Here is a 27,016-nt window from a genome sequence, read left to right on the forward strand (position 1 = left end):
CACAAATTTGTATGAAGTAATAAATTTTGTGCCAAGCATACCACACTACTGACATGGAGAATGGTTTCCTGTACTTTTTACTGTCTTCCCTCTGAAATGTTTAAAGGACTGTTTAAAGCTACAATGAATACAAAATATGGGAAAGAACTGCATGACTTTCAGTGCATATCACTTTATAGGATTTTATCCTCTTTTTAGATTAAACCTATGTTTCAAATTTGATGAGAACATTTTTATAACAAAATCAATGGATTCTCAAACAGTAACTGGCATGAATTGAGGTCTATTGAGAGAAAGTGAAAATTTCATGATAAAGAAGAAATATAGTTCTTATCCCTTAATATTTACAACCAAATGTATGGATATAGTTAAATTATACATTGTGACTCAATTAGATATATCTGTTAAGCACTCTGGTCATGCCAGATTTTGTGTACAAATGTAATACCTTTGAAAGTAGCATTTCTGGATGAAATTAAGCTGAAAGCATTTTAGTTTTCTCTGAGTGACCAACAATAACAAATTCAATGTGTTTCTTGTAAATGAGTATGCAATTCTGAGTTTTTGCAAGTTTTAATATGTAACAAATTTATGACATAATTATTTGAACCTATTCTGTTTACATACACAAGGTTTAAAAATATTCAGTAAGCTATTTAAAAGATAAATAATTTACCTGCACTACTGCACGAGACAACATACAGAGATAATAAATGAAAACAAAGTTCAAACAGGTTTCCTTACTGAACAAGAATGAATAGGAGATAATAGCACAAAAAGGGGGAATAAGTTTTGTTGGCATATAACCCATTGTATATAAAACTGATGACTGTGGACTCGAGGCAGTGATGGACTACAACAGTTGTCCATAACTAAAAGAGTAAATCATTGTAAAATACTTATAGAGCTATTCATTTTTTTTCAAACTTGCCAGAAAATATCCATGATTCAAATGAAAATATGACTTAATATTTTGGAATTTTTTCTTTTAAATATCTGTTTCATAAATTTCTTTCCTTGTATTGTGTCATAAATATTTAGTCTATGAAGACATGTTACTATGGGAATGATTTAAAATTTTTTAAATTAAAAAAATACTATTGATCATGCTGTGTGTGTGTAGATTATAAATATAAACCTACACAACACACAAGATAATGCCTACATAAACCACTGAACAGAGAGAAGTAGAGCTGGTATCTGTGTAGCACCTTTACCACTCTCTGAATCTATAGTGCAGGAAGGTAGTCTACATACTACCAAGGAGAAAGATAAACATCAAGTCAGTCACAAACTCTTTGATCTACATTGCTATTTTGTCCATAAGGTATGTTAGCATAATGGTGTAACAAGGCTTGTGGGAGTAACAAGCCAAAATTTGATTGAATTTAAGAATAACTCCAGGGCCAGGCGGTGGTGGCGCACACCTTTAATCCCAGCACTCAGGAGGCAGAGGCAGGCGGATCTCTGTGAGTTCGAGGCCAGCCTGGTCTACAAGAGCTAGTTCCAGGACAGGAACCAAAAAGCTACGGAGAAACCCTGTCTCGAAAATTAAATAATAATAATTATTATTATTATTATTATTATTATTATTCCAGGAGATGAAACCGTACTTCACACTGTTTGGGTGACAAGAAACCGATCGAAAGTTAAAAAAAAAAAAGAAATAAAATTGCCCCTAAATGACCTTTTAGTACACTGTAGATACTCATGGATCAAAGCTTTGTTAAGTCCTGAAAAGAGAATATTCCTCCTGGAAAAGTTGGAAAAAACAAATAGAGAGTCTCACAGCGAGACAATATTCAAAGAAGGATAAACACTGGAACACCATGGAATGGGAGGTCTCAATCAATACCTTCAGAGCCCTCTAGAAGAGGAGAAAGGTAGTGTATAAGAGCCAAAGGGGTTGGAGAATACAAATACCCACAATGCCCTCCTGCCTTAAACAGACATCCATCTACCTCAACTGGATTGAAGCACATATAAACTAGAGGAAACTGAGGCAGCATACACAGGGTGTGCAATTTCTGCACCAGATTGGATCCTAGAACTGAAATAAGAAATCTACACATGCAGATAGATATGAGTCTATTTTCATTCTTCTACAGGTTGACATCCAGTGTGCCAGTACCATTTGTTGAAGATGCTTTCTTTCTTCCATTGTATACGTTTAGCTCCTTTATCGAAAATGAGGTGTTCATAGGTTTGTGGGTTAAAATCCGGGTCTTCTATACGATTCCATTGGTCGACTTCTCTGTTTTTATGCCAATACCACACTGTTTTCATTACTGTGGCTCTGTAATAGAGTTTGAAGTCAGGGATGGTAATGCCTCCAGAAGTTCCTTTTTTGTATAAGACTGTTTTGGCTATCCTGGGTTTTTTGTTTTTGTAATAGCCAGAACCTGGAAACAACCTAGAAGCCCTTCAATGGAAGAATGGATGAAGAAAGTGTGGAATATATACACATTAGAGTACTACTCAGCGGTAAAAAACAATGACTTCTCGAATTTTGCATGCAAATGGATGGAAATAGAAAATACTATCCTGAGTGAGGTAACCCAGACCCAAAAAGATGAACAAGGGATGTACTCACTCATAATTGGGTTCTGGCCATAAATAAAGGTCAGTGAGTCTATAATTTGTTATCCTAAAGAAGCTAGATAAGAAGGTGAACCCAAAGAAAAACATATAGCTATCCTCCTGGGTATGGGAAGTAGACAAGATTGCCGGGGAGAAAATTTGGATCTTGGGGGTGGGGTGGGAGGGGGGTAAGGAGAGATGGGGAGAGAAAAGTAAGAAGGGTAGGATGGGGAGAACTTGGGGAAATGGGATGATTGGGATAAAGGGAGGTTGGATAGGGGAGCAGGGAAGCACATATCTTAATTAAGGGAGCCATCTTAGGGTTGGCAAGAGACTTGGACCTAGAGGGGCTCCCAGGTGCCCAAGGCGAGGTCCCCAGTTAGTTCCTGGGCCAGCTGAGGATAGGGAACCTGAAATGACCCTATCCTATAGCAATACTGACGAATATCTTGCATATCATCATAGAACCTTCATCTGGTGATGGATGGAGATAGAGACAGAGACCCACAATGGAGCACTGGACTGAGCTCCCAAGGTCCCAATGAGGAACAGAAGGAGGGAGAACATGAGCAAAGAAGTCAGGACCACAAGGGGTGCACCCACCCACTGAGACGGTGGGGCTGATCTATTGGGAGCTCACCAAGGCCAGCTGGACTGTGACTGGAAAAGCATCGGATAAAACCGGACTCTCTGAATATGGCGGACAATGAGGGCTGCTGAGAAGCCAAGGACAATGGCACTGGGTTTTGATCCTACTTCATGTTCTGGCTTTGTGTGAGCCTAGCCAGTTTGGATGTTCACCTTCCTAGACCAGGATGGAGGGGGTAGGACTTTGCACTTTCCACAGAGCAGGGTACCCTGACTGCTCTTTGGACTGGAGAGGGAGGTGGAGAGGAGTGGGCGGAGGGGGAGAGGAGTGGGTGGAGGGGGAGAGGAGTGGGAGGCTGGGAGAAGGCGGAATTTTTTTCAATAAAAGAATTAAAAAAAAAAGAAATCTACACATGCAGATATCCCTTACCCAGAAACAATCACCAATTGATAATCACTTGCAAAAAAAAATTTTATTTTCTTCAAGGATAAGATAAGAAACTACTCTCAGAGGTAGGCAAGCTGAATGCCAACCCTCAGTAAACTCAACAGCATCTTTGGAGGTTCCTTGTCTCATAATGTCATCTCTGAACTTTCCTTTTTCTTCCTTATGCTTTTGTTTATATTTTTCTTATCTCTTTGTAAACTACAGTTCCATTTTTATATATATTAGAGGTCCCAGTTTAGTGTTTTTTAGGATTCATGCCTGCATCTATATGTTTCTTGTGATTTAACTTTGGTATTTCATCTAATTTTTTGTTTTGTTCTATTATTCTTTGTTAGTTTTTCTTTTACTTAATTATATCATAATATACTTTATGTTATTATTCCCTCTTAGAAAGCAATCTGTTTTCTAATGAGAAAGAGAGAAAGAGACTGCATCTGGATGTGAAAAGTTTTGGGGACTTAGTGTGAGTAGTGGAGTGAGAGAAAACTATATCCAGGCTATATTATCTGAAGTAATATAGCTATTTTCATAAAAGGAAAAGTAAATAAATATAAATGTATAAATGCACATCATTTTTTCTGTATTATTCACATGAAAACAATTGTGTTTATGGGAGAAAAAGTTGGGAGATATCATGCAAGGTAGTCTCCAATTGTAGGATACACATTATGATGATTAGAGAAAACTTCAGTTCCTGAGTAATATATTATGGTTTATATACATCACTCTCCTATGCTTCAAAACAATTATTGCTGAATCCAACATATCTTTTTGTTTGTTTATTTGTTGTTTGTTTGGTTTTTTGGTTTTTCGAGACAGGGTTTCTCTGTAGCTTTGGAGCCTGTCCTGGAACTAGCTCTTGTAGACCAGGCTGGTCTCAAACTCCCAGAGATCTGCCTGGCTCTGCCTCCCAAGTGCTGGGATTAAAGGCGTGCGCCACCACAGCCTGTCAGAATTCAACATATCTTGGCTACATAATAAAATACTGTATATGAATCCAGGAATATAAAAACCAAACAAATTGTCTCTGAAACAGTAGACATTGTCACAGAGAACCAAACACAGGTGAACGAAGTCAACATCAATACATTAAGATAAACTGATTACAGGTTTTCACAAACAGTCACATAATTATTGTTGTCATAGTCACTGCCCAAGAAATAAAGCAAGGAAACTATCAGTTTTATGCTAAGTACAAGCTAGATATATCTGCCACATTCTAGATTGTCAAGTAGAATACTACATATGTAGTTTTAGTTTCTGTAATATGCCATTTCTAATACTTCTTTTCATAAGTGAATGGGTAATTCTAGGTAAAGTATTCTATGTGATTGTATATTCATTTTCATAAGCCAGTGAACCACCAAAGCTTCCAGATGGAGGTCATGCCGTACATTTGCATTTCCTTTCTTTTTCTCTTTTTCATTTTTTCTTTTTTATTTCTTCTCTTTATATGAAGATATGAAATTGTGTCTGGAGGTATTAGACATCAGCAAGTTAAAACATTCATCTATCACAAGGAACTTGTCAATGACGAGCATCAACATTTCATTCAGGATATATGCCATGATAAAAATTGACAGGCAAGAACAAAATGGAGGGAAGTCCACACTGTGTAAACAATATACATTTAAAGACTCAATCATAACTCTCACAAGAAGCAAAAGCAAGTAAATTCATTAGAAATAAACTTCCTATGGAAGTCTATGAGAATCAGAGAAGTAAAGATTTACAAAATAAATTTATAAACTTTGTAATAGAAATTGTGCATAGCTACTGAGCAGAGAGACATACTTACTGCAGAACCAGCCATCTCTTCTGAGCATCTGTCTGAGGGAAAAGCTTGTATCCCTGTACCTCTTGGAATCTCTCTTCAGGATTTGCATTAAAAGTATCATCAAACACCATTCACTTGTGAGAAGCACACTCACCACCTGCAGAGTCTCAGAAATCTAGAGAGTATTTACTCCTGGCTTGGTTACAGAGATATTCATAAATATGGGAGAGATGAAAATGCTGTTTCTCCCTTGTTGAGTTCAGTTGATCTCAGCTGTCAAGTTATGCCTTGAGAACTGGGGCTATACTGCCCTGGTCTACTCAAACAAGCAAAGCAGAATTGGGAAAATGAAAGCTGAACTCAACTGCAGATCAAAATCCTATAAAGCTGATCATGATATTCACCTGGTTTTTAGTGGCAGAGTTCACAAAGATGTTGGGGTTGCTGCTTAGATTTACAAGTGGAAGTTGTGGAATGAAGCACAACTGAAAGTAATTTCTTCACTTGGCATTGGATCCTAAGTAACAGTCTGGGCTGAGAAGTGTTTGCAAAACATTAACTCTCACATTGCTAAAACTATCTAAACCATTTATTTTTCGCATGAAAATGCAGTTATTTGTGACTTTGAGAATAAGAGAGAACTACAAAAATTTTTGGCTTCTTTCAATGGAAGTAGTAGAGTTTAAACCACATCGATACTAGGTTTCATTCATTAAGCATGAAGTATTATCACAGTATGTTATGGTACATTCATATTGACTCATATATTCTGATTTGTATCAAAAGATGGTACTGTGCTTACCATAATTCCCTTGAGGACTCTAATGTTAGGAACCATCTTTTTTCTTAAACATAAGTGTTAAAGAAGAGTTATATTAAATATGTGGGGGTAGGCAAAGAAAGACACCAAGTAACTAAGAATACATTTTAATGTGTTTTCAGGTGGTTTACACAATATCTGTTCAAGTTTGAAAGATACAGGTGACTTTTGTTTAACTGTTAACTAGTGATCAGTTCAGGGCAGTAGCATGCATAAGGTTAACTGTTATCAGTAGCTTTTTATGTATTTTTTTATTTCCACAAATTCATATATGCAAATATTTCCATACATATTTATGCATATGTGTGCAATATCCATGGCATGTCATGGGGAAAATGTCATAATATTTACCCCCACTCATAGGCTCATACTTTCTTGCCAAATTGTCTTCTATAAAGATATCATTCCTTTATTAAAATATTTAATAAATTTAGATTTCTCACATAGGACCCTAAAATGTGTCAGTTTAAACACATGAATACTATACTCAGAGTCACCTATAATGCATTGGTGCATTACAGACTGAAATCAGAAAATCACTTCTCCTTTTGTCCTTTGGCCAGGAGCAATCCCAGATTTAATTTTTCTGTTTCACTCACCTGGTGTCATCCATTTTCTGCTATCTGTCTCTTTTTTTATTATTAGATTTTTTTATAAATATTTATCAACCCAAATTCCCACTCCCTCTTCTCCTCCCATTCCCTCCAACCACTCTCCCAACCCACGCCTCTCTAATCCAAAGAGAGGTTAGGGCACTTTGTTTGTAAAGGTCCAAGGCCCTCCCTATTACATCTAGGCTGAGTAAGGTACACATCCAAAGAGAATAGGATTCTAAAATCCCAGAAACTAGCCAGGAACCTCAGTCTAAACCAAAGCCATCATCTCCAACTGTAGGTTTCCCTATATCGTAGCTATGAAGACCTGGTAAGTCTAAGTCTTTTACATACTGGATCTTTCTCTTCCATGACCTGGTATTTAACAATCTCCACTGGAGCAAGTATGGTCTGTCTCAGGATGGCCATGAACCAACAAGCAGCTGCTCCTCCTACAGATATGCAAAGACCTGTTAAACTTATGTCATTTGAATGAGTAACCTCTACTGGCATGACCTGACCAATAAAAAGAGTAAGGACATTTCCTAGCCTAAAGCCACAGTTCAACAACATGTGGGTGGAAGTTGTTTTTCTCAGTGAGCCAACCAGACTCAAGTGAAAAGAGAGAGTCAGTGGCTGGTTCTGTGCATGTAAGCTGGGCACTCATGGATGCAGACGGTATACGGGAAAACCTTTGCTAAAGTTTTTACAGCCTGCTGCCCTGTGGAGATGACTGCCTCTCCTCCTGGGAGTTGACATCAGTTTGATGGTATGAGAGAAAAAACAGAGTGATCCATTTTGTTGACAAGAATTGCTGTTCCCTTGACTTTGTAGGTACTGCCCCAAATGTAAAAACTCTGTCTCCCTTTAATGACTATTTTTATGTTTCTGGAAATGCATCTACAACTGACCTACAGACTTTACTTAGTCTTATTAGCAGACTGGGCATATCTCCAGAGGCTCAAACCAAAGGTAGGCTTCTTTCCCCTGGTTCTGCTCTCAATCTTACTCTTCCTTCTAGCTCTACTCAGGCACCTGTCTTTTCTAACTTGACAGGTGACTCAGACACACAATCCTCTGAAGTTTTTCTGCCTCCTACTCCTTCTCAGGATCCCTGGTAACTCCTATCTTGACAACCACACCAACTTAACACTAGTCCCCTCACCACGAGTGGGGGGGGGGGTCCAATCTGTAGAACTTCCCTTGCTCCACAAAGCATCCTCAAAAGGAGAGTTAATGACCAGCTCAGACCACTGATTCTTCCTTCTCAGTATCACCTTACAAACAACTTACCATCCCCATGCCTAAAGGAACAGAAGAGTCTTCAAGGAGTGAGGACAGGGAGTCAGGCACAGGGAGGGAAGCTGCAGTGATGATCCAGTAAAAAACCTCACGGGTCAGCATGAATAACATGTGACAGTTCCTCTCCCAGGGCAAAACGGTGTCCCCTGAAGGAAACTGGTAGAGGAAGTAGCCTCTGTGTTTTCACTCAGCAGTAGCAGAATTGCAAAACCTGCAGAGAAGTCCCTACATGGGGAACTACAGACTCTGAGTATTAGATTAGGTCTTGTATGGAGAATGAACACAATGTGGAATAATTTGTGAAGTCACAGAATCAACTCCCCATTTTCAGGAGGAAGAGGCAGCCTCCCCGTTTGACAACATAGACCAGAAATACCAAGAGATGTTTCTGAATGTCAGTGGAGGTCAAAAGAAATTCAAAGAGTGTGAGTTCTTTTCTGAACAGCTCTTTGTAGAAGAATAAACAGAAAAACCCACTTGACTTGATGAAGAAGATGCAAGCCATCCCCAGCAGCTGACATATGAAGTGTCTGCTGCTACTGGAATTATGCCTGATGAAGATTCTCCAGAGTATCCCCACACAGAAGGTACAGGGCAGGATCCTGGGACAACAGCAGCCCAGATCATCATTTCTTCCAACTCTGGAGGATTGTGGAGAATGTTGGACTTGAAAGTTCAGGAGGGGTGCAGGCTCCCTAGGGTTTCTCTGACAGCATTGCCACCTTGCTGTCCCTGTGTTGCTAACCAGTCAGGGATCTCTATGATATGAACAGTATGTGATTCAAACTAAATAAGAGTTTTTAATTTAAGCATATTTTCAGTATCTAGCACGTTAAAACCAATTCAAACTGTTCAAGCTAGCCCCACAGCTACAACTGTGACACCTACTGGCTGGTAACCATTATTGCACCTACTCCAACTTACTACAGTTAAATTTATAGGTCAAATTTAAAATTTATAATTTAAAAGGTCGAGATTGCAGATAATTTAATGATACACGAGTTCAACTGCTTTTTTACTTATACCATGGATGGTATTATACAAGGCTTATGTGATTTACCTTCTACATCACTATATTTGATTCTAGGGATTAGCTTTGCTTTCCATATTTTCTCCTTTAAAAATGTTTGATAATAGAGCAAAAAATATGAGGCACTTTTTAAAATGATAGTCTTTACAGACTAATAAAGTCCAACTAAAAGGGAAAATCAGCACTCTGGAAAATGATACAACCAATTTGGTGGATAAAATCCAGCCAATGACAGGTAGTACTGTTGATGAGGTTTCTGTCCTGCCCAGTTTCCCACAATTGTTAAGTCACAAAGAAATCAGACAGAGGTCTACCTTAGTTATAAACTGATTGGCCCAGTATCTCAGGCTTCTTATTAACTCTTACAACTTATATTAGTTAGCCCATTATTCTTGTCTATGTTAGCCACATGGCTCAGTACCTTTTTAGGCAAGGCAGTCAGATCTTCTCCCTCTGTGGCTGGGGTCACGACTGCCCAATAGGACTTCCTTCTTCCCAGAATTCTCCTGTTCTCTTTGACCCACCTCTGCTTCCTGTCTGGTTGTCTCACCTATACTTTCTGCCTGGCCAATCAGTGTTTATTTAAAATATAATTGACAGAATATAGACTATTGTCCCACACCACTTCCCCCTCTTTAAAAAAACAAAAGAACAAAAACAAAAACTCTGAATATAATATCCTTTGTTTAGTTTTTCTCCTGACCTTTAGCCATAACAACTTGTAACCAACATTCTAAACAAAGGAAAAGATCTATAGTCCATTTTATGGGAAATGTGGGCATAGTTTTACAGGCTAATTCCTGCTGGTTGGGGGTTTTGATAATCATATGGGAACCTAAATAATATTTAGAATTATGATAAAGTCCTAAATGGAGTATCCCGTGAGGCTTTATAATCTCAGGCAGCAATCTTGAATATGTTCTGGATGTAGAACTCAGACATCTGGCCCATCTGTTCCTACCAGAGATTTCTCAGGTGGTATTCCTTGATTAAACCTGATTTTTCTTAACTGAGAATAAATCCATAACCTCTCATTTTTTGTGGAAACAAAAGCATAACCTCTTCTCCAAAGTAACGTATCTTTTGACTTCAATTTTGAAGTCAAGGTATTTTCAAAATACCTATCTTAGATTAGTTCAGCAGCATTTGTAAGCAAATATCTTTTAGCAGCTGTTGCTCCTTCCTCAGCCTTAAAACAATTCAAAGAGAGCATAATAACATACAGTATCCAGATTCTTTGTGTATTTTCCATATTTCCATGGCTTTATTTTAAACTCTTTCTTTTATTTTTATTTTTAAGTTTTTGGCTTTTTGAGACATGTTCTCTGTCTATCTTTGGCTGTCCTGGAACTCCCTCTGTACTGTAGACAAGGCTGTCCATGAACTCACAGAGATCTGCCTGTCTCTGCCTTCCGAGTACTGAGATTAAATGTGTGTACCACCATACCTTGAATTAACAGTGATCTGTATGCCTCTTCCTCCCAAGTGTTGGGATTAAAGGTGTGTGCCACCAGGCCTTGAACTCACAAATATCTGCCTACCTCTCTCTTCCAAGTGTTAGGATTAAAGGTGTGTGCTACCACACACAACTACTCTCTCTTTTTTATTTTAAAAATGTTAACCTTTAGCCTGCATATATTTTTAACACACTGTAAACCATTTAGAGGTTTTTTTTATCTTTGACTCTGTCTTTACTCTCTTTTTCTGACCACGTGAGCCTTTAATTTGCTAAGCCATATGGTTAAGGTTAAAGCCGTGGCTTTGGCGGTTGGATCCAGCCCACTTCTTCGCTTTTTGAGATTCCAGCCTCATGGCAAAGGTACTGGCTATAGCCATGTTTATTTCCACAATTCTATGCATTTTAAAGTCACTGCCAGCAATCAAGCTGCAGCAGTCTAATTACAAACCACAGTCAAATACTCTGTAGCCAGACCTCCTGCCTGAAAGAGAGTTTGCACAGGCAGGATGGCCCAGAAAGCCAGCATTTTAAAATGGAGTAGCTTTTTTTCCTGCTCCGACTGAAAACCAAAAAGCATGTGGTCAGCTTTTTATTAATACCACTTAAGTATTTTGTGGCTGAACTTCTTAAAAGAGCTGCAAAGTTTTGCAGCTAAAGCTGAGTCAGGAAGCCTCTCTTAAATGAGAGTGCTTGCTTGCCTCTAGCTAGCAGAGTAGAACCTATAAATTGCTGCTACCAAGAAGCCATGCATAATACTGTTATTTTGTGTCTAGAATTACTTTCCAAGCTCAATCAGGCTTTATGTGGATGGAGCTGTCAACACGTTGAGTGCCATTCTGTTGACTGAGTAATTCTGTCCTGCCTGGTTCCTGCAGTTGTTAAGTCCCAAAGAAATCACACAGAGGACTACATTAGTTATAAACTGATTGGTCCATTAGCTCAGGCTTCTTATTAACTCACATAATTTATATTAGCCCATTATTCTTGTCTATGTTAGTCATGTAGCTCAGTACCTTATTTGGTGGGGCAGTCACATCTTGATTCTTCTGGGGCTGGGAGAGGACTGCATGTCTAGAACTTCCTTCTTCCCAAAATTCTCAAGTTCTCATTGACCCCCCCCCCCTTGTACTTCTTATCCGGCTACTGACCAATCAGTGTTTGTTTAAAATGTAATTGACAGAATACAGACCATTGTCCCACTCCAGTGTATTGAAAGAGCATATGATCTTTTTTTAAAGTCTCATAGAATTCTGTCTTAAAATCATATTACCCTGGCTTTTTTTTAATTGGTGGATTTTTTTCTAATGATGGGTCCTATTTCCTTAGGTGTTACAAGTCTGTTTAAGTTGTTTATATGACTCTGATTTAACTTTGGTTAGGAGTATCTATTAAAAATTATTCATTACTTTTAGATTTTCTTATTTTGTGGAATACAAGTTTTGAGAATCTCTTTACAATTTGCTCTGGTCCAATTTTCATTTCTTATTTTGTTAATTTGGATAACCTTTCTGTCTTTTAGCTATCATGGACAATGGCTTTTCTCTCTTGTTATATTTCTGAAATAAGCCTTTGAAATAATCTAATCCCCCTTCATGATAAATGTCTTGGAAAGAATATTGATAGGGACATACATAAAGAAAATAAAAGAAATTTACAGTAAGCCTGTAGCCAAGACGAATTTAAATAAAAACTCATAAAAATTCCACTAAAACGAGGAAGAAGACAAGGTTGTCTAATATCTTTATGCCTAGCCAATACAATACTTAAAATTTTAGCTAGATTAATAGGATAATGGGAGAAGATTAAGGGAATACAAATTGGAATATAAGCCAAATTTTAATTATTTGTATACAATATGATTGCATACCTAAGTGATCACAAAACTCTACCAGGTAGTCCTATCTATAACTAATAAACATCTTCAGCAATGTGACTGTATAGAAGATTAACTAAAAAATTCAGTAGCCCTTCTAAATACTAATAACAAATGAACTGAGAAATAAATCAGGGGAAGACACCCGTTAAGATAGCCACAATAATATACAATATCACGGAGTACCCTAACCAAGCAAGTGAAAGACTTCTTTGACCAAATTTTCTCTATTTTTTTCAAAGGAAATTTAAAAAGTTATCAGAAGATGGAAAGGGGGATGATGTGGGATTTCCTTCTGTATATGTATTGCTCTTATTGGTTAATGAATAATGCTGTTTTAAACAATGGCTCAGCAGAATAAAATCAGATAGGAAATCTGAACAGAGATATACAGAGAATAGATAGATCAGAGAGATGCCATGTAACCACCTATGTAGAAAACTGCCAAAATATTACCTATAAGTCAATCTAATGGAAATACATAGATTATTAGAAATAAGTTAATTTAAGATGCAAGAACTAGCTAGGAATATGCCTAAGTCATTGGCCAGCATTTTAATTAGTGTAGTTTCTGTGTGATTATTCAGGTCTGGTGGCTGGGAAACAATAGTACAGTCTGTGGTTGCAGTCTCCCATGCTTCTGGATCTGTAGAATTAACGTAGCAAAAATGGAATTCCTAGCAAAAGTAATATACAAATTCAACTCAATGCCCATCAAAATACCAACTCAATTCTTTACATAACTTGAAAGGACAATATTCATTACCATATAGAAAAACAATAAACCCAGAATAACAATCCTGAACAATAAAAGAATTTCTGATATCATGATCCCAGATTGCAAGCTGTACTACAGAGGCATAGTAATCAACACGACTTGGTATTGGCATGAAAAAAAGAGAAGTTGATAAATGGAATTGAATTAAAGTGCCAGGAATATAGCCACACACATATGGACACCTGATTTTTGATAAAGAATCCATAAATACACAGTGAAGAACAAAACATCATCAACAAATGGTGCTGATTGAATCAGATGTCAGCATGTCAGTTATGATTAAGCAAATAAGTCCATCTTTATCACCTGGCATAATCTCAAGTCCAATTAGGCAAAGACCTCAGCATAGAACAAGATACACTGAACCTGTTCGAAAAGAAATTAGAGAATAGCATTTAAAACATTGGCACTTAAGAGAGATTACTAAACAGAATGCCATTAGCACAGTCACTTAGATAATTAATAAATGGAATTCATGAAACTGAAAAGCTTCTGTATAGCTGGCCAGCCCCAAGTCATTATAGGATATAGGAGAAAATCCACAAATGCCTCGATAGCTTAAAAAAAAGTTCTTTTCTATCTAATAGAGCTTTTTTAACTGAGGGAGAAAAATAAAGAAATACCAATGCTTTCTGATGGCAACTTTACCTTTATTTCATCTTGAAAAAAGTCCTCTCTGAAAAATCTCTCTAATTAACTCTATATCCTTCTTTTTCTTCTCTCCTCTCTCTGCCCTGCCACTGCTTCTCTGCTCTGTTCACTCCGCTCTCTAATTTGTTTCCTCTCTCTGCTCTTCATTCTCTGCTCCCCAAAGACAAACCTTGAACAATTATAAATGACATTCTTAGGACCAAGACCCTTCTCAAAATCCAAAATGAGTCGTGTAGTTTCTCTCTAGCTAAAAATGTCTCAGTAACTTGCCAGTGAGCAACCATGTACTTGCACAAAGCTCAGAGTTGCTGAGAGTTCCTAGACAATAAGTAAACAGTGGGCTAAACCTTGAGTCTGAGACTGGGATTATGTGCAAAAAGTCAATTACTTAAAAAGTTATGTTTAAATAAATTGCTTCTATTCTGATCTTTAATTCAGCAGCAAACAACACCTGGGAAAAGGCCTCATGTATTTGTCTCTAGGGGCAACCAGATATTGATTTTGGTTGAATTTGTTGATGGCTAAAGTTAGGTTGTCTGTGTAAAAGGCTATCTTTGTAATGTTCTGAGAATTCTATGTCAGTCTGAGAAATATACACATAGGCACAAATCATCTCCCTGACAATCAACAGTTATGTGTGCACAGTAGATGGAATATTTTCATGAGATAAACACTCAAGCAATGGGAATGCCCCCAAGGTATTATTAATGAAGAAATAAAGGCTTTAGGGAAGAAACAAAGTGACTCATTCATATAGGAGGTCCTTCTGTCTTTGTGTTGCTTTTATTGGTTAATAAAGAAACTGCTTTTGGACTGTTGATAGGGCAAAACTTAGGTTGGTGGGGAAAACTAAATGACATGCTGGGAGAAAGAAGGCAAGTGAGAGAGAGAGAGAGAGAGAGAGAGAGAGAGAGAGAGAGAGAGGCCATGGATTTGCCAGAGACAGACGCTGGTAAATTTACCTGGTAAGCCATGGCCACATGGCAATACACAGATTAATAGAAATAGGTTAAATTAAGATGTAAGAATTAGCCAATAAAAACTAGAATTAATGGGCAAATCAGTGATTTAATTAAAATGGTTTCTGTGTGGTTAATTTGGGTGTAAGCTAGCTGGGCAGCTGAGAAGAATAAGCGATCACCTAGTTACAACTAATGAGAGAAATTACTGAGAGAACAAACTGGTTTCCATAGTCAGTGAACCCACTGACTTGCCAGGTGAGGCTATGCACCAGGGAATCATGCATCTGATGAGTTGACCTGCTGAACACTGACTGTCACCTTCTGTGTGTTCCCACAGCAGCTCTCAGCACTTCTGTTTAGGCAAAGAACACTGCCAATAGTGCTTCTGTGAGGGCCAGGCTTCAGAATCTCAGAAATTGAGGGGGTGCCAACGAGATGATAAACTAATCACTCAATTTGGCTTTTGTATCTGAATGACTAAAGATTAGGTCTCTAAGGCTGGTAAGTGGTATAAATCTTAACTCTCCAGGGTCAATGAAAAATGGAAAACACATACAGCCTTTCCAACACCTTTGTCTCATCTCTGGATTTATTTTCTTAACCTCTATCCAGATATATCCCTTCTATATAACTCTTGATGTCTTCTTTCTAACTAACTTTAATTTCATTTGCTCGAAACCCCTTGAAATGTTTCATACATTCCATAGATGATGTGGGATGTGTGACCATGAAGGCAACAATCAGAGCTATTCTTAATAACAGCATAAGGTCTTCATAACTCATAGTTTGTAGGACTTGATTCTCAAAGATTCATTCAGGCATGACTTTGCCAACTGCTCAACCACTTTCCATGAGTTCAAATGCTGCCTGTTTTTCCACTGGCATGTCCCATACTCAATATGACAGAACAATAGCTTTCACAAAAGAAAAAGATTTTTGCCAACTCCATATATGATAGAGAATTAATATCCAAAAAATCCAAAGAAAAGATTTAAGAAAGTAGAGATCTAAAAACAAACAGTCCATTAAACATTAAACCGTGAGTTCTCATTAGAAAAATCTGAGATGGCTGAGAAACACATAAAGAAAAGTTGAACATCCTTAGCAATCAGAGAAATGAGAATCAAAACTGCTTTGAGATTCCATCTTATACCTGTCATAATGGTTCAGATTAATAACACAAGTGACAGCAAATATCGAGCAAGTTGAACACTCCCCCATTGATTCTGGGAGTGAAAACACATACATCCAATATGGAAATGAATATGGTAGCTCCACAGGAAATTGAAAATCAACCTGCCTCAAGATCTACTCTTGGGCATAATTCTAAAGACATCCCAAACAAGAATATTTACTCAACAATGTTCACAGAAAATTAATTCATGATAATCAGAAACTGGAAACAACCTAGATGTCTCTCAACCAAAAAAAATGAATAAAGAAAATATGGTATATTTACACAATGCTGTATTACACAGATGTTTAAAAAAAAGCATCATGAAATTTGGAGGTCATGCCATACATTTTCATTGCTCTCTTTTTTTCTTTTTTTATTTTATTTATTTTTTTATTTTTTTTAAAAGAAAACAAACTATCTTTCTTCATTTCTTCCCTCCTTCCATTTTCTTCACTTGCCCCAATACACCCCACATCCACTCCTCAGAAAGGGTAAGGCATTTGGCTTTGGGAAAGGTCCAAGGCCCTACTTCCTATATCTAGGCTGAGCAAGGTATCCATCCAAAGAGAATAGGTTCTCCAAAAGCCAGTACAAGCAGTAGGGATAAATCCTGGTGGCACTGTCAATGGACCCTCAGTCTGCCACGGTCTTGCTACTGCCAACCACATTCAGAGGAACTAGTTTGGACCTATGCTTGTTCTATCCCAATCTGACTTGTGTTGGTGAGCTCCCATTAGCTCAAGTAGACTGTTTCAGTGGGTGTAACCATCATGGTGTTGATCTCTTTGCTCATATTCTCATTTCTCCCACTCTTCAACTGGACTTTGGCAGATCAGTCCACTGCTGCAGGTCTCTCCCTCTGTCATTATCAGTTGCTGGATGAAGGTTATATGGTGATATTTAAGACATTCATTAGTGTGACTACAGGGCAAGGGCAGTTTGGGCACTCTCTCCTTTATTGCTTAGAGTCTTAACTGGGTTCATCCATTTGGATGCCTGCGAACTTATCTAGAGTCAGGTTTTTTGATAACATCATAATGGCTCCCACAATCAAGATATCTCTTTTTTTGTTCTCATCTCTGTTCTTCCTTCATCTTGACTATCTCATTACCTAAAGCCCACCTCACCCTTCTGTGTCTCCCCTATTCTTCCCTTTCTACCCTCCCTACCTCCATACGTCCATGTTCCCAATTTTGTCAAGTTATCTTTTCTATTTCAACTTTCAAGGTGGAACTATATGTGTTTTTCTTAGAATTCACCTTGTTATTTCTTTATCATTTGTATATCAGGGGGCTACTGATTTTTTTAGTTGATATTGTATCTTCCCACATTACTGAAGCTATTTATCAGCTGTAGTAGTTTTCTGGTAGAGTTTTTGGAGTCACTTATATATGCTATCATATCACCTATAAATAACAAAATTTTGACTACTTTCTTTCCCATTTGAATCCCTTTGATCTCCCTTTGTTGACTTATTGCTATAGCCAGAACTTCAAGAACTATGTTGAATAGATATGGAGAAAGTGGACAGCCTTGTCTTGTTCCTGATTTTAGTATATTTGCTTTGAGTTTCTTCCCATTTAATTTGATGTTGGCTGTTGGCTTGCTGTATATTGCTTTTATTATGTCTAGATATGTTCCTTGTATCCCTGATCTCTCTCCAAGACCTTTATCATAAAGGGGTGTTGGATATTGTTGAATTCTTTTTCAGAATCTAATGAGATAATCATATGTTTTTTCTTTCAGTTGTTTATAAGATGTATTTCATTGATATATTTTTATACATTGAACCATCCCTGTATCTCTGGGATGAAGCTAACTTGATCATGGTAGATAATTTTTTTAATGTGTTCTTGGATTTAGTTCTTCAGTATTTATTATTTTTGTATGTATGTTCATGTGTGAAATTGGTCTGTAATTCTCTTTCTTTGTTGAGTCTTTGTCTGGTTTTAGTATCAGGGTAAATGTAGCTTCATAAAAAGATTTGGCAATGTTTCTTCCATTTCTATTGGATCACTTTGAGGAGTATAGGTATCAGCTATTTTTGGAAGATATGGTAGAATTTTCTGCTGAAACCATCCAGCCCTGGGTTTTTTTTGCTTGGGAGGCTTTTAATGACAGCTTCTATTTCCTTAGAGTTTATGTGTGTTTAAATTGTTTACCTGGTCTTAATTTAATTTTGGTATATGTTATCTATCCAGAATACTGACAAATTCTTTTGTGAAGTACAGGTTTTTGTAGTATGACCTACAGGTCCCAGGAAATCTGGGACATCATGAAAGAACAAACCTAAGAATAATAGGAATAGAAGGAGGAGAAGAACTCCAGCTCAAAGGCACAAATAATATATATTCAACAAAATCACAGAAGAAAACTTTCCCAACCTAAAGAAGAATATCCCTATAATGGTACAAAAAGTTTACAAACCACTAAACAGACTGAACCAAAAAAAGTCCTCTCACCATATAAAAATCAAAAGGCAAATCAAACAGAATAAAGAAAGAATATTAAGAGCTGCAAAGGAAAAAGGTCAAGTAGAATATAAAGGTAGACCTATCAGACTGTTACATCTGATTTCTCAATGGAAACCATGAAAGCCGAAAGGTCCTGGGCAGGTGTGCTACAGTCACTAAGAGACCACGTATACAAACCCAGACTACTATACCAGCAAAGCTCTCAATCACCATTGATGGAGAAAACATCATATTCCATGGCAAAACCAGATATACATAATATGTATCCACAAACCTAGCTGTACAAAAATTGGTAGAAGGAAAACCCCAAGCCAAAGAAGCTAACTGCACCCACAAAAAGACAGGGAAAATATAACCTCCCACCAGCAAAACCAAAAAAAACGGAAACACAGAACCACTAACACCGAAAAAAATAGGAACTACCAACCACTGGTCAATAACATCTTTTAATATGATTGGACTCAATTCACCTATAAAAAGGCACAGACTAAGAGAATGTATACAAACAGGATCCAGCCTTCTGTTATATACAAGAAATAAACCTCAACCTCAAAGGCAGACATTACCTCTGAGTAAAGGGTTAGGAAAAGTTTTTCCAATCAAATGCACATAAGAAACAAGTGGTTATAATTATGCTAATAGCCAACAATATATACTTCAAACTAAAATCAATCAGAAGAAATGGAGAATGACACTTTATACTCATAACAGGAACAATCCATCAAGATGAAGTCTATATCCTGAACATGTATGCCCCATAACACAAGAGCATCCACATATGTAAAACAATCATTAGTAAATCTTAAATTGCACATCAAACCACACACACTATTAGTAGGAGACTTCAACACTCTACTCTCACCAATGGACAGGTCAACAGACAGAAATTTAACAGAAAAATAAGAAAACTAATAAATGCTATGACTCAAATGGACCTAACAGACATATATAGAACATTTCATCCACACACACAAAAAAATATGCCTTCTTCTCAGCACCTCATGGAGCCTTCTCTAAAACTGACCACATACTTGGTAACAAAGCAAACATCCACAGATACAAAAAAATTGAAGTAACTCTTTTATCATTTTTATTTTTATATTTTCTCTCTTTACATGAGGTATGAAATGGTCTCTGGAGGAACTCTACATCATCAATTCACAATATTCATCTATCACAAGGGAATCCTCAAAGATAAACATCATCATTTCATTGAGAATATATGTTAAGATAAAAATCAGAAGGAAAGAACAAAATAGAGGAGAGCCCACACTGTGTGAACAATATACATATAAAGTTTCGATCATAACTCTCTTAAGAAACACAGACAAGCTAATTACATTACAAATGAACTTCTTTGGCAAGAGTATGAGATCCTGAGAAGTAAGGATGTACAAAATAAATATATAAACTTTGTAGAAGAAATTGTACATAGCTGCTGAGCAGAGACATACTTACTGCAGAACCATCCATCTCTTCTGAGCTTCTATCTGAGGGAAAACCAAGTGCCCTTGTAGTTCCAAGCATCTCTCTTCTGAATTTGTATTAAAACTTTCACCAAACATCATTAGCCTGCTACAAGAAAACTCACCATCTGCAGAATTTTAAAAATCAGAAGAATATTTACTCCTGTATTGGTTATAAGATACTCATGCAAAGAGGAGGATTAATAGTTTCTCCCTTGCTGAGTTGAAAAGATCTGCTCAGCAGTCACGATACTTAGTGAGAGCTTGGTCTATACTGGCCTGTTCTACTCATGAGGTGTTATGAAAGTTTAACTGAACTTAAGATCAGAATCCTATAAAGTTTATCACAATATGCTCCCTGTTTTTAGTAGCAAAGTTCACAAAGATGTTGTGGTTGCTCCTTAGAATAATAAATAGAAGCTGAGCAATGCAGCACAACTGAAAGTAATTTCAACAGTTGGCATCGGGTTCCTAATTAACAGTCTGCACTGAGAAGGGTTTGGGAAACATTAACTCCCACATTGTAAAATGTATCTAAGCCACTTATTATCCATGCTATAATGCAGTTATTTATGACTTTGAGATTTAGAAAGAACTACAGAATTTTTGGCTTCTTTTTAATGGAAGCAGTAGAGTACAAAATGCATCATCAATAGATCGTGTTCATTATGTTTGTTGCATATTATCACTGTATGTTATAATACATTCATATTGACTCTTACATTCTGATAGGTATCAAAAGAACATATTGTGCTTACCATAATTCCCTTGAAGATTCTATTGTTAGAAACCATCTTTTTACTTTAACATAAGTGACAAAGAAAAGCTATATGTGAGAGATGTTGGGACAGATAACAAAGGAACCAAAGTAACTATGAATGAATTTTTAATGTGTTTTTATTTGGCTTGCACAATATCTGTACAAGCTTGAAAGATACAGGTGACTTCTATAATTAACTGTTAGCTAATGATCAATTCAGGGCAGTAGTAAGTATGACCCTAATGATTGTAGTTTCTTTTATGTATTTTTTGTAATTCCATGTATAAATATACATAATTACATATATACATATTTACAGTCACATGTGCAAGTGTGTGTGTGTATGTGTGTCAAATCTTAAAGATATAGAAAGGAGCTGCTTGTTTGTTCTTGACTTCTCAGCCCCAAAATTATCACACAGAAACTCTATTAATTAAATCATTGCTTGGCTCATTAGCTCTAGATTCTTATTGGCTAACTCTTATATTAATTTAACTAATGTTTATTAAACTGTATATCATCACGTGACTGTGGCTTTCCGGCTAAAATTCCCAGCAACTGTCTCCTGTGGCTCCATGGTTACTCTCTGAATCTGCCCTCTCTTTCCCAGCATATAGTGTAGCCTTTCTTGCCTAGTTCTGTTCTGCCCTGCCATAGGTTCAAAGCAGTTCTTTATTCATTAACCAATAACAGTAAAACATAGACAGAAGGACCTCCCACACCAAAAAGATTTTATAATGTTCACCACCACATTCTGGCTCATACTTTCTTGTCAAACTTTCTTCTATGAAGATACCATTTCTTTATTAGAAATATTTAATGAAATTGAGATTCCTCACATAGGACACCAAAATATTCCAGTTTAAGCATCTTAATATCAGTCTCACCTGTAATGCAAGGTATCTTATAAACCAAAATCAGGAAATCACCTCTCCTTTTTGTCCTTAGGCCAGTAGCAACCTCAGATTTAAATTGTGTAATTCACTCATCTGGAGCCATCCATTTTTACTGTATGTCATTTATGCATCTGAATCTAGGCCTTCCTGAAGGTTGTCTTATGAAATTGTCATTGTGTTTGTGGATGTATCTGACCCTAACAAGAACTTCTGTCATTTTATTGAACAGAACAAGGAACATCAGAAGGGAAAGGTTTGGGGGATACTGTCCTGAAGTCTTCAAATAATTTCACAAGGATTTGTCAGTGAACCCATTTGACATCACCTGATACCAATAACAGACAGTACTACAAACACCACTGCATATCATGTTATATTTCTCTTTTGTATTTAGCATTTATAATGGAAGAGGTTAATTTAAGGTTTCATGTATGCATTAGCTTAGGTTACAAAAATAATTTAATTATATAGAAAATCTGAAGAAAGTAAGGTTGGTTTTTACAGTGTTCACTTATAAAGACAGAGTAAACAAACAGGGGGCTGGAGAGATGGCTCAGAGGTTAAGAGCATTGCCTGCTCTTCCAAAGGTCCTGAGTTCAATTCCCAGCAACCACATGTTGGCTCACAACCATCTGCAATGAGGTCTGGTGCCCTCTTCTGGCCAGCAGGCATACACACAGACAGAATACTGTATACATAATAAATAAATATTTAAAAAAAAAACAGTTCACAGTAGACAAAGAAGACTTTCTGGCAAAGATCCCTAGACCATAGCATTTAATACCAAGTAGTGACAAATAAGATTTCATAAAATTAACTGCCATTCATAGATGGCAGACTACTAACTTTCAAAAAAAGACTGTGTTAAGATTAGGAAAACAACATTACAAGCTAAACGTCTGATATTGATTGTAGAACATACCTAGAACTATATGGTTATACACCAAAAAAGAGAGAGTATCAAAGAAGCAAACAAAAACAAAAATGCAACTAGCATTAAAACTAGACATACACCTAAACAGAAATCTCAAAAAATTATAAATCTGTTTGAGAGGTATTTTCTAAAGTTCAACATGCTTAGCAATCAGAGAAATGCAAATTAACTATCCTTTGAAATTTCTTCCACATATCAGAATGACTAAGAAAAGTAACATTAATAAATAATAACAAATACTGCTCTATGGCTGAAGAAAAGCTAATAAATTTATTCACATTTTTGAGAGTTCACACTGGAGAAGCAGCATGAAATCAATATGCAATTATCTAAAAATATTATATCAATCAATTTTGGTGGATTTTACGTGGCTTAGGTATCAACCAGAAGTCATAGTTCAGACAATAAGAAAACGTTCAGCTGTAAGTGTCCTTTCAATATCATCCCCTTTGGGCAATTCAAAGGCTCGTTTAGGACAGAACTGTAAGAGATGGTAAAGGTCAAAGGTGATGGATGACTATAAAGAAGCACTATTTTCATCACACACTGGGAGATGTGAAATTAGGAACTCAAGTGATTCATAAGAGCTGAATAAGGGCAAACCAGATCAAAATCCTAGGCTTCTTTTTAACTAGCTCTCATAACTTTAATTAGCCATATATTTTTACTTTATCTTCTGCCACATACCACACATCCAGCTTCCACCATCTCTGTTGGCAACTTGCCTGCCTCAATTCCTCCTCCTCCTTCCACTATCTTCCTGGAAGTCCTCACAATACCTCCTTAGCTTTTGTCCATTTACTCCCTATTACATCAATCACAGCAGTACATGAAACACAACATATACATTTCCCAGAAAAAAATCTACTTCTTTGTTATGACATATTTATGTTGTTGCTATTATCCACAGGGTAACATTAATGATACCGTCATTAAAAATAGATAATAAAAACAAAGAAATGCAAAAGATTGGCTAAAATATATAACATTTTTATTGCAAAGAAGGAAAATACTTGAAGTTCAAAATAAGCAGTTATATATATAAAATCACAAATAATTACAGGAAAATAATATTTATGTAGAACATAATCACATTACTTAAAACAACCATATGCCAAGATCTAAAATAGTTATTGAAATCTGGAATAGTCTGATTTTGGCTGGTTCTTTAATACATTATTGTCACATACAGTCAAGAAATGATATTTCTTAATTCTTTCCTACTAGAGATATTTACTTCTTAATAATATTTGATATTTGAATTGTTATGCCCCAAACAATGGTGCATAATTAATTTATTTTACAATGAATATTTCATGACTATAGTGCTCAAATCTGGACACAATGTTTCCAAATTTATTAGGACTGTAGTGCTGGATAACTACTGACTAAGCTTAAAAAGTAATTGAAGCATATGAGTCTGTGAAATCATTCATTCTGTTCATGAAGACTGTTAAATTGAATTGGTGTGAGTTAAACTAAGAAGTTTTATGAAGTGTATACATTACATGAATTTTCTGATGACTTCTAAGACTTGAGCATGTAGTAAAACATTTGCAACATTCTTGACATTTGTAAGGTTTCTCACCGGTATGGATCCTGTTGTGAACTTGAAGATTTCCATGATGATTAAAGGACTTTCCACATTCTAGACATCTGTAAGGTTTCTCACCAGTATGGATTCTGTGATGTCTGTTAAGTGTTGAGACATAGTTAAAAGATTTGCCACATTCTTGACATCTGTAAGGTCTTTCACCAGTATGGATTCTGCAATGAGTTTGAAGTGTTGAGGCAGTGATAAAACACTTTCCACATTCTTGACATCTGTTTGGTCTCTCACCAGTATGGATTCTGTGATGAGTTTGAAGTGTTGAGGCAGCGGTAAAACACTTTCCACATTCTTGACATCTGTAAGGTCTCTCACCAGTATGGATTCTGTGATGAGTTTGAAGTGTTGAGGCAGCGGTAAAACACTTTCCACATTCTTGACATCTGTAAGGTCTCTCGCCATTATGGATCCTGTGATGATCTTGAAGATTTGCATGACGAGTAAAGGACTTGCCACATTCTTGACATCTGTAAGGTTTCTCACCAGTATGAATTCTGTGGTGAGCTTGAAGATTTGCATGACAAGTAAAGGACTTGCCACATTCTTGACATCTGTAAGGTTTCTCACCAGTATGGATTCTGTGATGTCGTTTCAGTGTTGAGACATGGGTAAAGCACTTTCCACATTCTTGACATGTGTAAGATTTCTCACCAGTATGGAGTTTCTGATGTCTGTGGAGGGTTGAGACACAGGTAAAGCACTTTCCACAATCTTGACATCCATATGGTTTCTCACCAGTATGTATTCTGTGATGAATGTGAAGGTGTGAGATTTTGGCAAAGAACTTGCTACATTCTTGACACCTGTAAGGTTTCTCTCCAGTATGAAGTCTGTGATGTCCGTGAAGTGTTGAGACATGGGTAAAGGACTTGCCACATTCTTGACACCTGTAAGGTTTCTCACCAGTATGGATTCTTTGGTGAGTTTGAAAATGTGCATGACAAGGAAATGATTTATCACAGTTTTTACATTTATACATCTTCTCTTTGGAATTAATTCTCTTATTACTAGGGAGGCATAAATGTCTGTTGGAGCTCTTTCCACATTCCTTATAGTTGTTTTGTCTCTCTTCATTTTGATTTTTTATATAATGCTTCTCTTGTTTCTGGTCATACTGGAACAAAAAAAATGGTATGTGTTAGAATCAAAAGTTTCCTTAGACACTTCTCAGGAAAAACAGCCCACTACTGTGTATTTAAATACCTAGTAAACATGGACTGTGATGCAGTGTTTCAGGCATTGTTTCCCTCAACTGATGGTTCTGGTACTATTCTTCCTAGACCTCTTAGGGAAGGGTTTAATAATGTCATTATTTGTGTAAGAAGTTTCCCAACTAGAAATATTATGAAATATTTTCAGTCTCATTTTATTGAGAAAAATCTTCCCATGTGGATCTAAATTGCTTAGTTTGTCACAAATGTAATTAATATTTGGGGGAACTCTAGTGAATGCTTGATAGAATATGTATCAGTTTTCAGATTTTTCAAATTTCTTTGCAGATAAAAATATGATTTAAAACTTAATTGCATTTGTTTATAAAAGAAACTTCTGTAAATGTATGAGATCTCGTGTGACACCATTCACGATTAGGTAGAGATTCTTAACCGTTTTTTGGCAAATTTATCCAGGGTAGCTGGTGAGTAAAAATTATTTAGTATAACATCAACATTTCTTTTTGCTCTCATCCCCAAATTTTTTAAAATATCCTTAAATACAAGGTTTGTAAGTTAAAACTTACAGATATTCCAGATACCAACTTCAGAATTGAATCTTGTGTATTCTCCTGTGCAAATAGATCATGCGTTTGATGGGAATATTGAACTGGAAAATAGGAAATATTTAATTATCTGAATTAGTACCCTCAGGAGAAAAGTTTTCCAATATAGAGTGTGTACCATTTTGTAAGTATGGGAACTGTATGCTATGTGGCATTAAAAAAATACTCATGATCATTTGTTCTAATAAAACGTTCTTCTCAAGGCAAATGGATAGAACATCTTTCATAACATACACTAAAGAAAATATGAAAATAACAGGATTGAAGTTATATTACCTTGGTTTGAATGAAGTGACTACATATATTCAAATATCTGAATACATGGCCTGAAGATGGTGTATATTTATGGGTAGGATTAAGGGGTATCAACTTACTGGAAGGTCTACATCCCTAAACATGACTTTGAGAACTCTAAAGCCTTCTGCTACCACTAGTAAATTCTCTACTTCATATGGTGATTCTATCTTGAATCTCTCGCTGCTGTTCCATTTCCCTGTAAAATACTCCCTCTGATTCATCATCAATGACCTTTCTTCTGTATATTGTCTTTATCATGGTGATTTATTACAGGAATTGAAAAGTAACTATTACAAACACTATTACACAGGTATAAAGATTATATTTGTTATGAAACTATATTATAGTAGAAAAATCTCATCTCTTCAAAAACTTGAAATAACCAAACTAGCCGGGCGATGGTGGCACACGCCTTTAATCCCAGCACTCAGGAGGCAGAGGCAGGTGGATCTCTGTGAGTTCGAGACCAGCCTGGTCTACAAAGCTAGTTCCAGGACAGGGTCCAAAGCCACAGAGAAACCCTGTCTCGAAAAACCAAAAATAAATGAATAAATAAATGAATAAATAAATAAATAAATGAAATAACCAAACTGAATAATATTAATAAAGCAGACAGAATATTAATTAATTAAGAAAGAAGGAATGACGAGCAGGAAACAGTTATTACTAACTGGTCCTCAGAGATTCATGTACAACCACATTGAAGGTGTTCATGAATTTTCAGACATCAGTGAAATTCTTTAGGACTGATTATATCATAGTAAA

The 27,016-nt window shown here is 36.5% G+C and overlaps 1 protein-coding gene across 1 annotated transcript in view; it reads right to left on the reverse strand.

Annotated features, from left to right (window-relative positions):
- Window positions 1–26,472, reverse strand: part of LOC121449753 (gastrula zinc finger protein XlCGF26.1-like) — a 37,420-nt gene extending 10,948 nt beyond the window's left edge. Inside the window, exons 1-3 of the mRNA XM_041654437.1 lie at window positions 26,329–26,472; window positions 24,077–25,291; window positions 7,161–7,322 (exon numbers count right to left, since the gene is read on the reverse strand). Coding sequence (XP_041510371.1) covers window positions 7,161–7,322; window positions 24,077–25,291; window positions 26,329–26,472 — 1,521 coding nt within the window. The remainder of the gene's footprint in view (window positions 1–7,160; window positions 7,323–24,076; window positions 25,292–26,328) is intronic.
- Window positions 26,473–27,016: the final 544 nt, after the last annotated feature.

Source organism: Microtus oregoni, unplaced genomic scaffold (assembly GCF_018167655.1).
Source record: "Microtus oregoni isolate MIOR12 unplaced genomic scaffold, Mior012 000006F_ref0000085, whole genome shotgun sequence".
NCBI classification, from domain to species: domain Eukaryota; kingdom Metazoa; phylum Chordata; class Mammalia; order Rodentia; family Cricetidae; genus Microtus; species Microtus oregoni.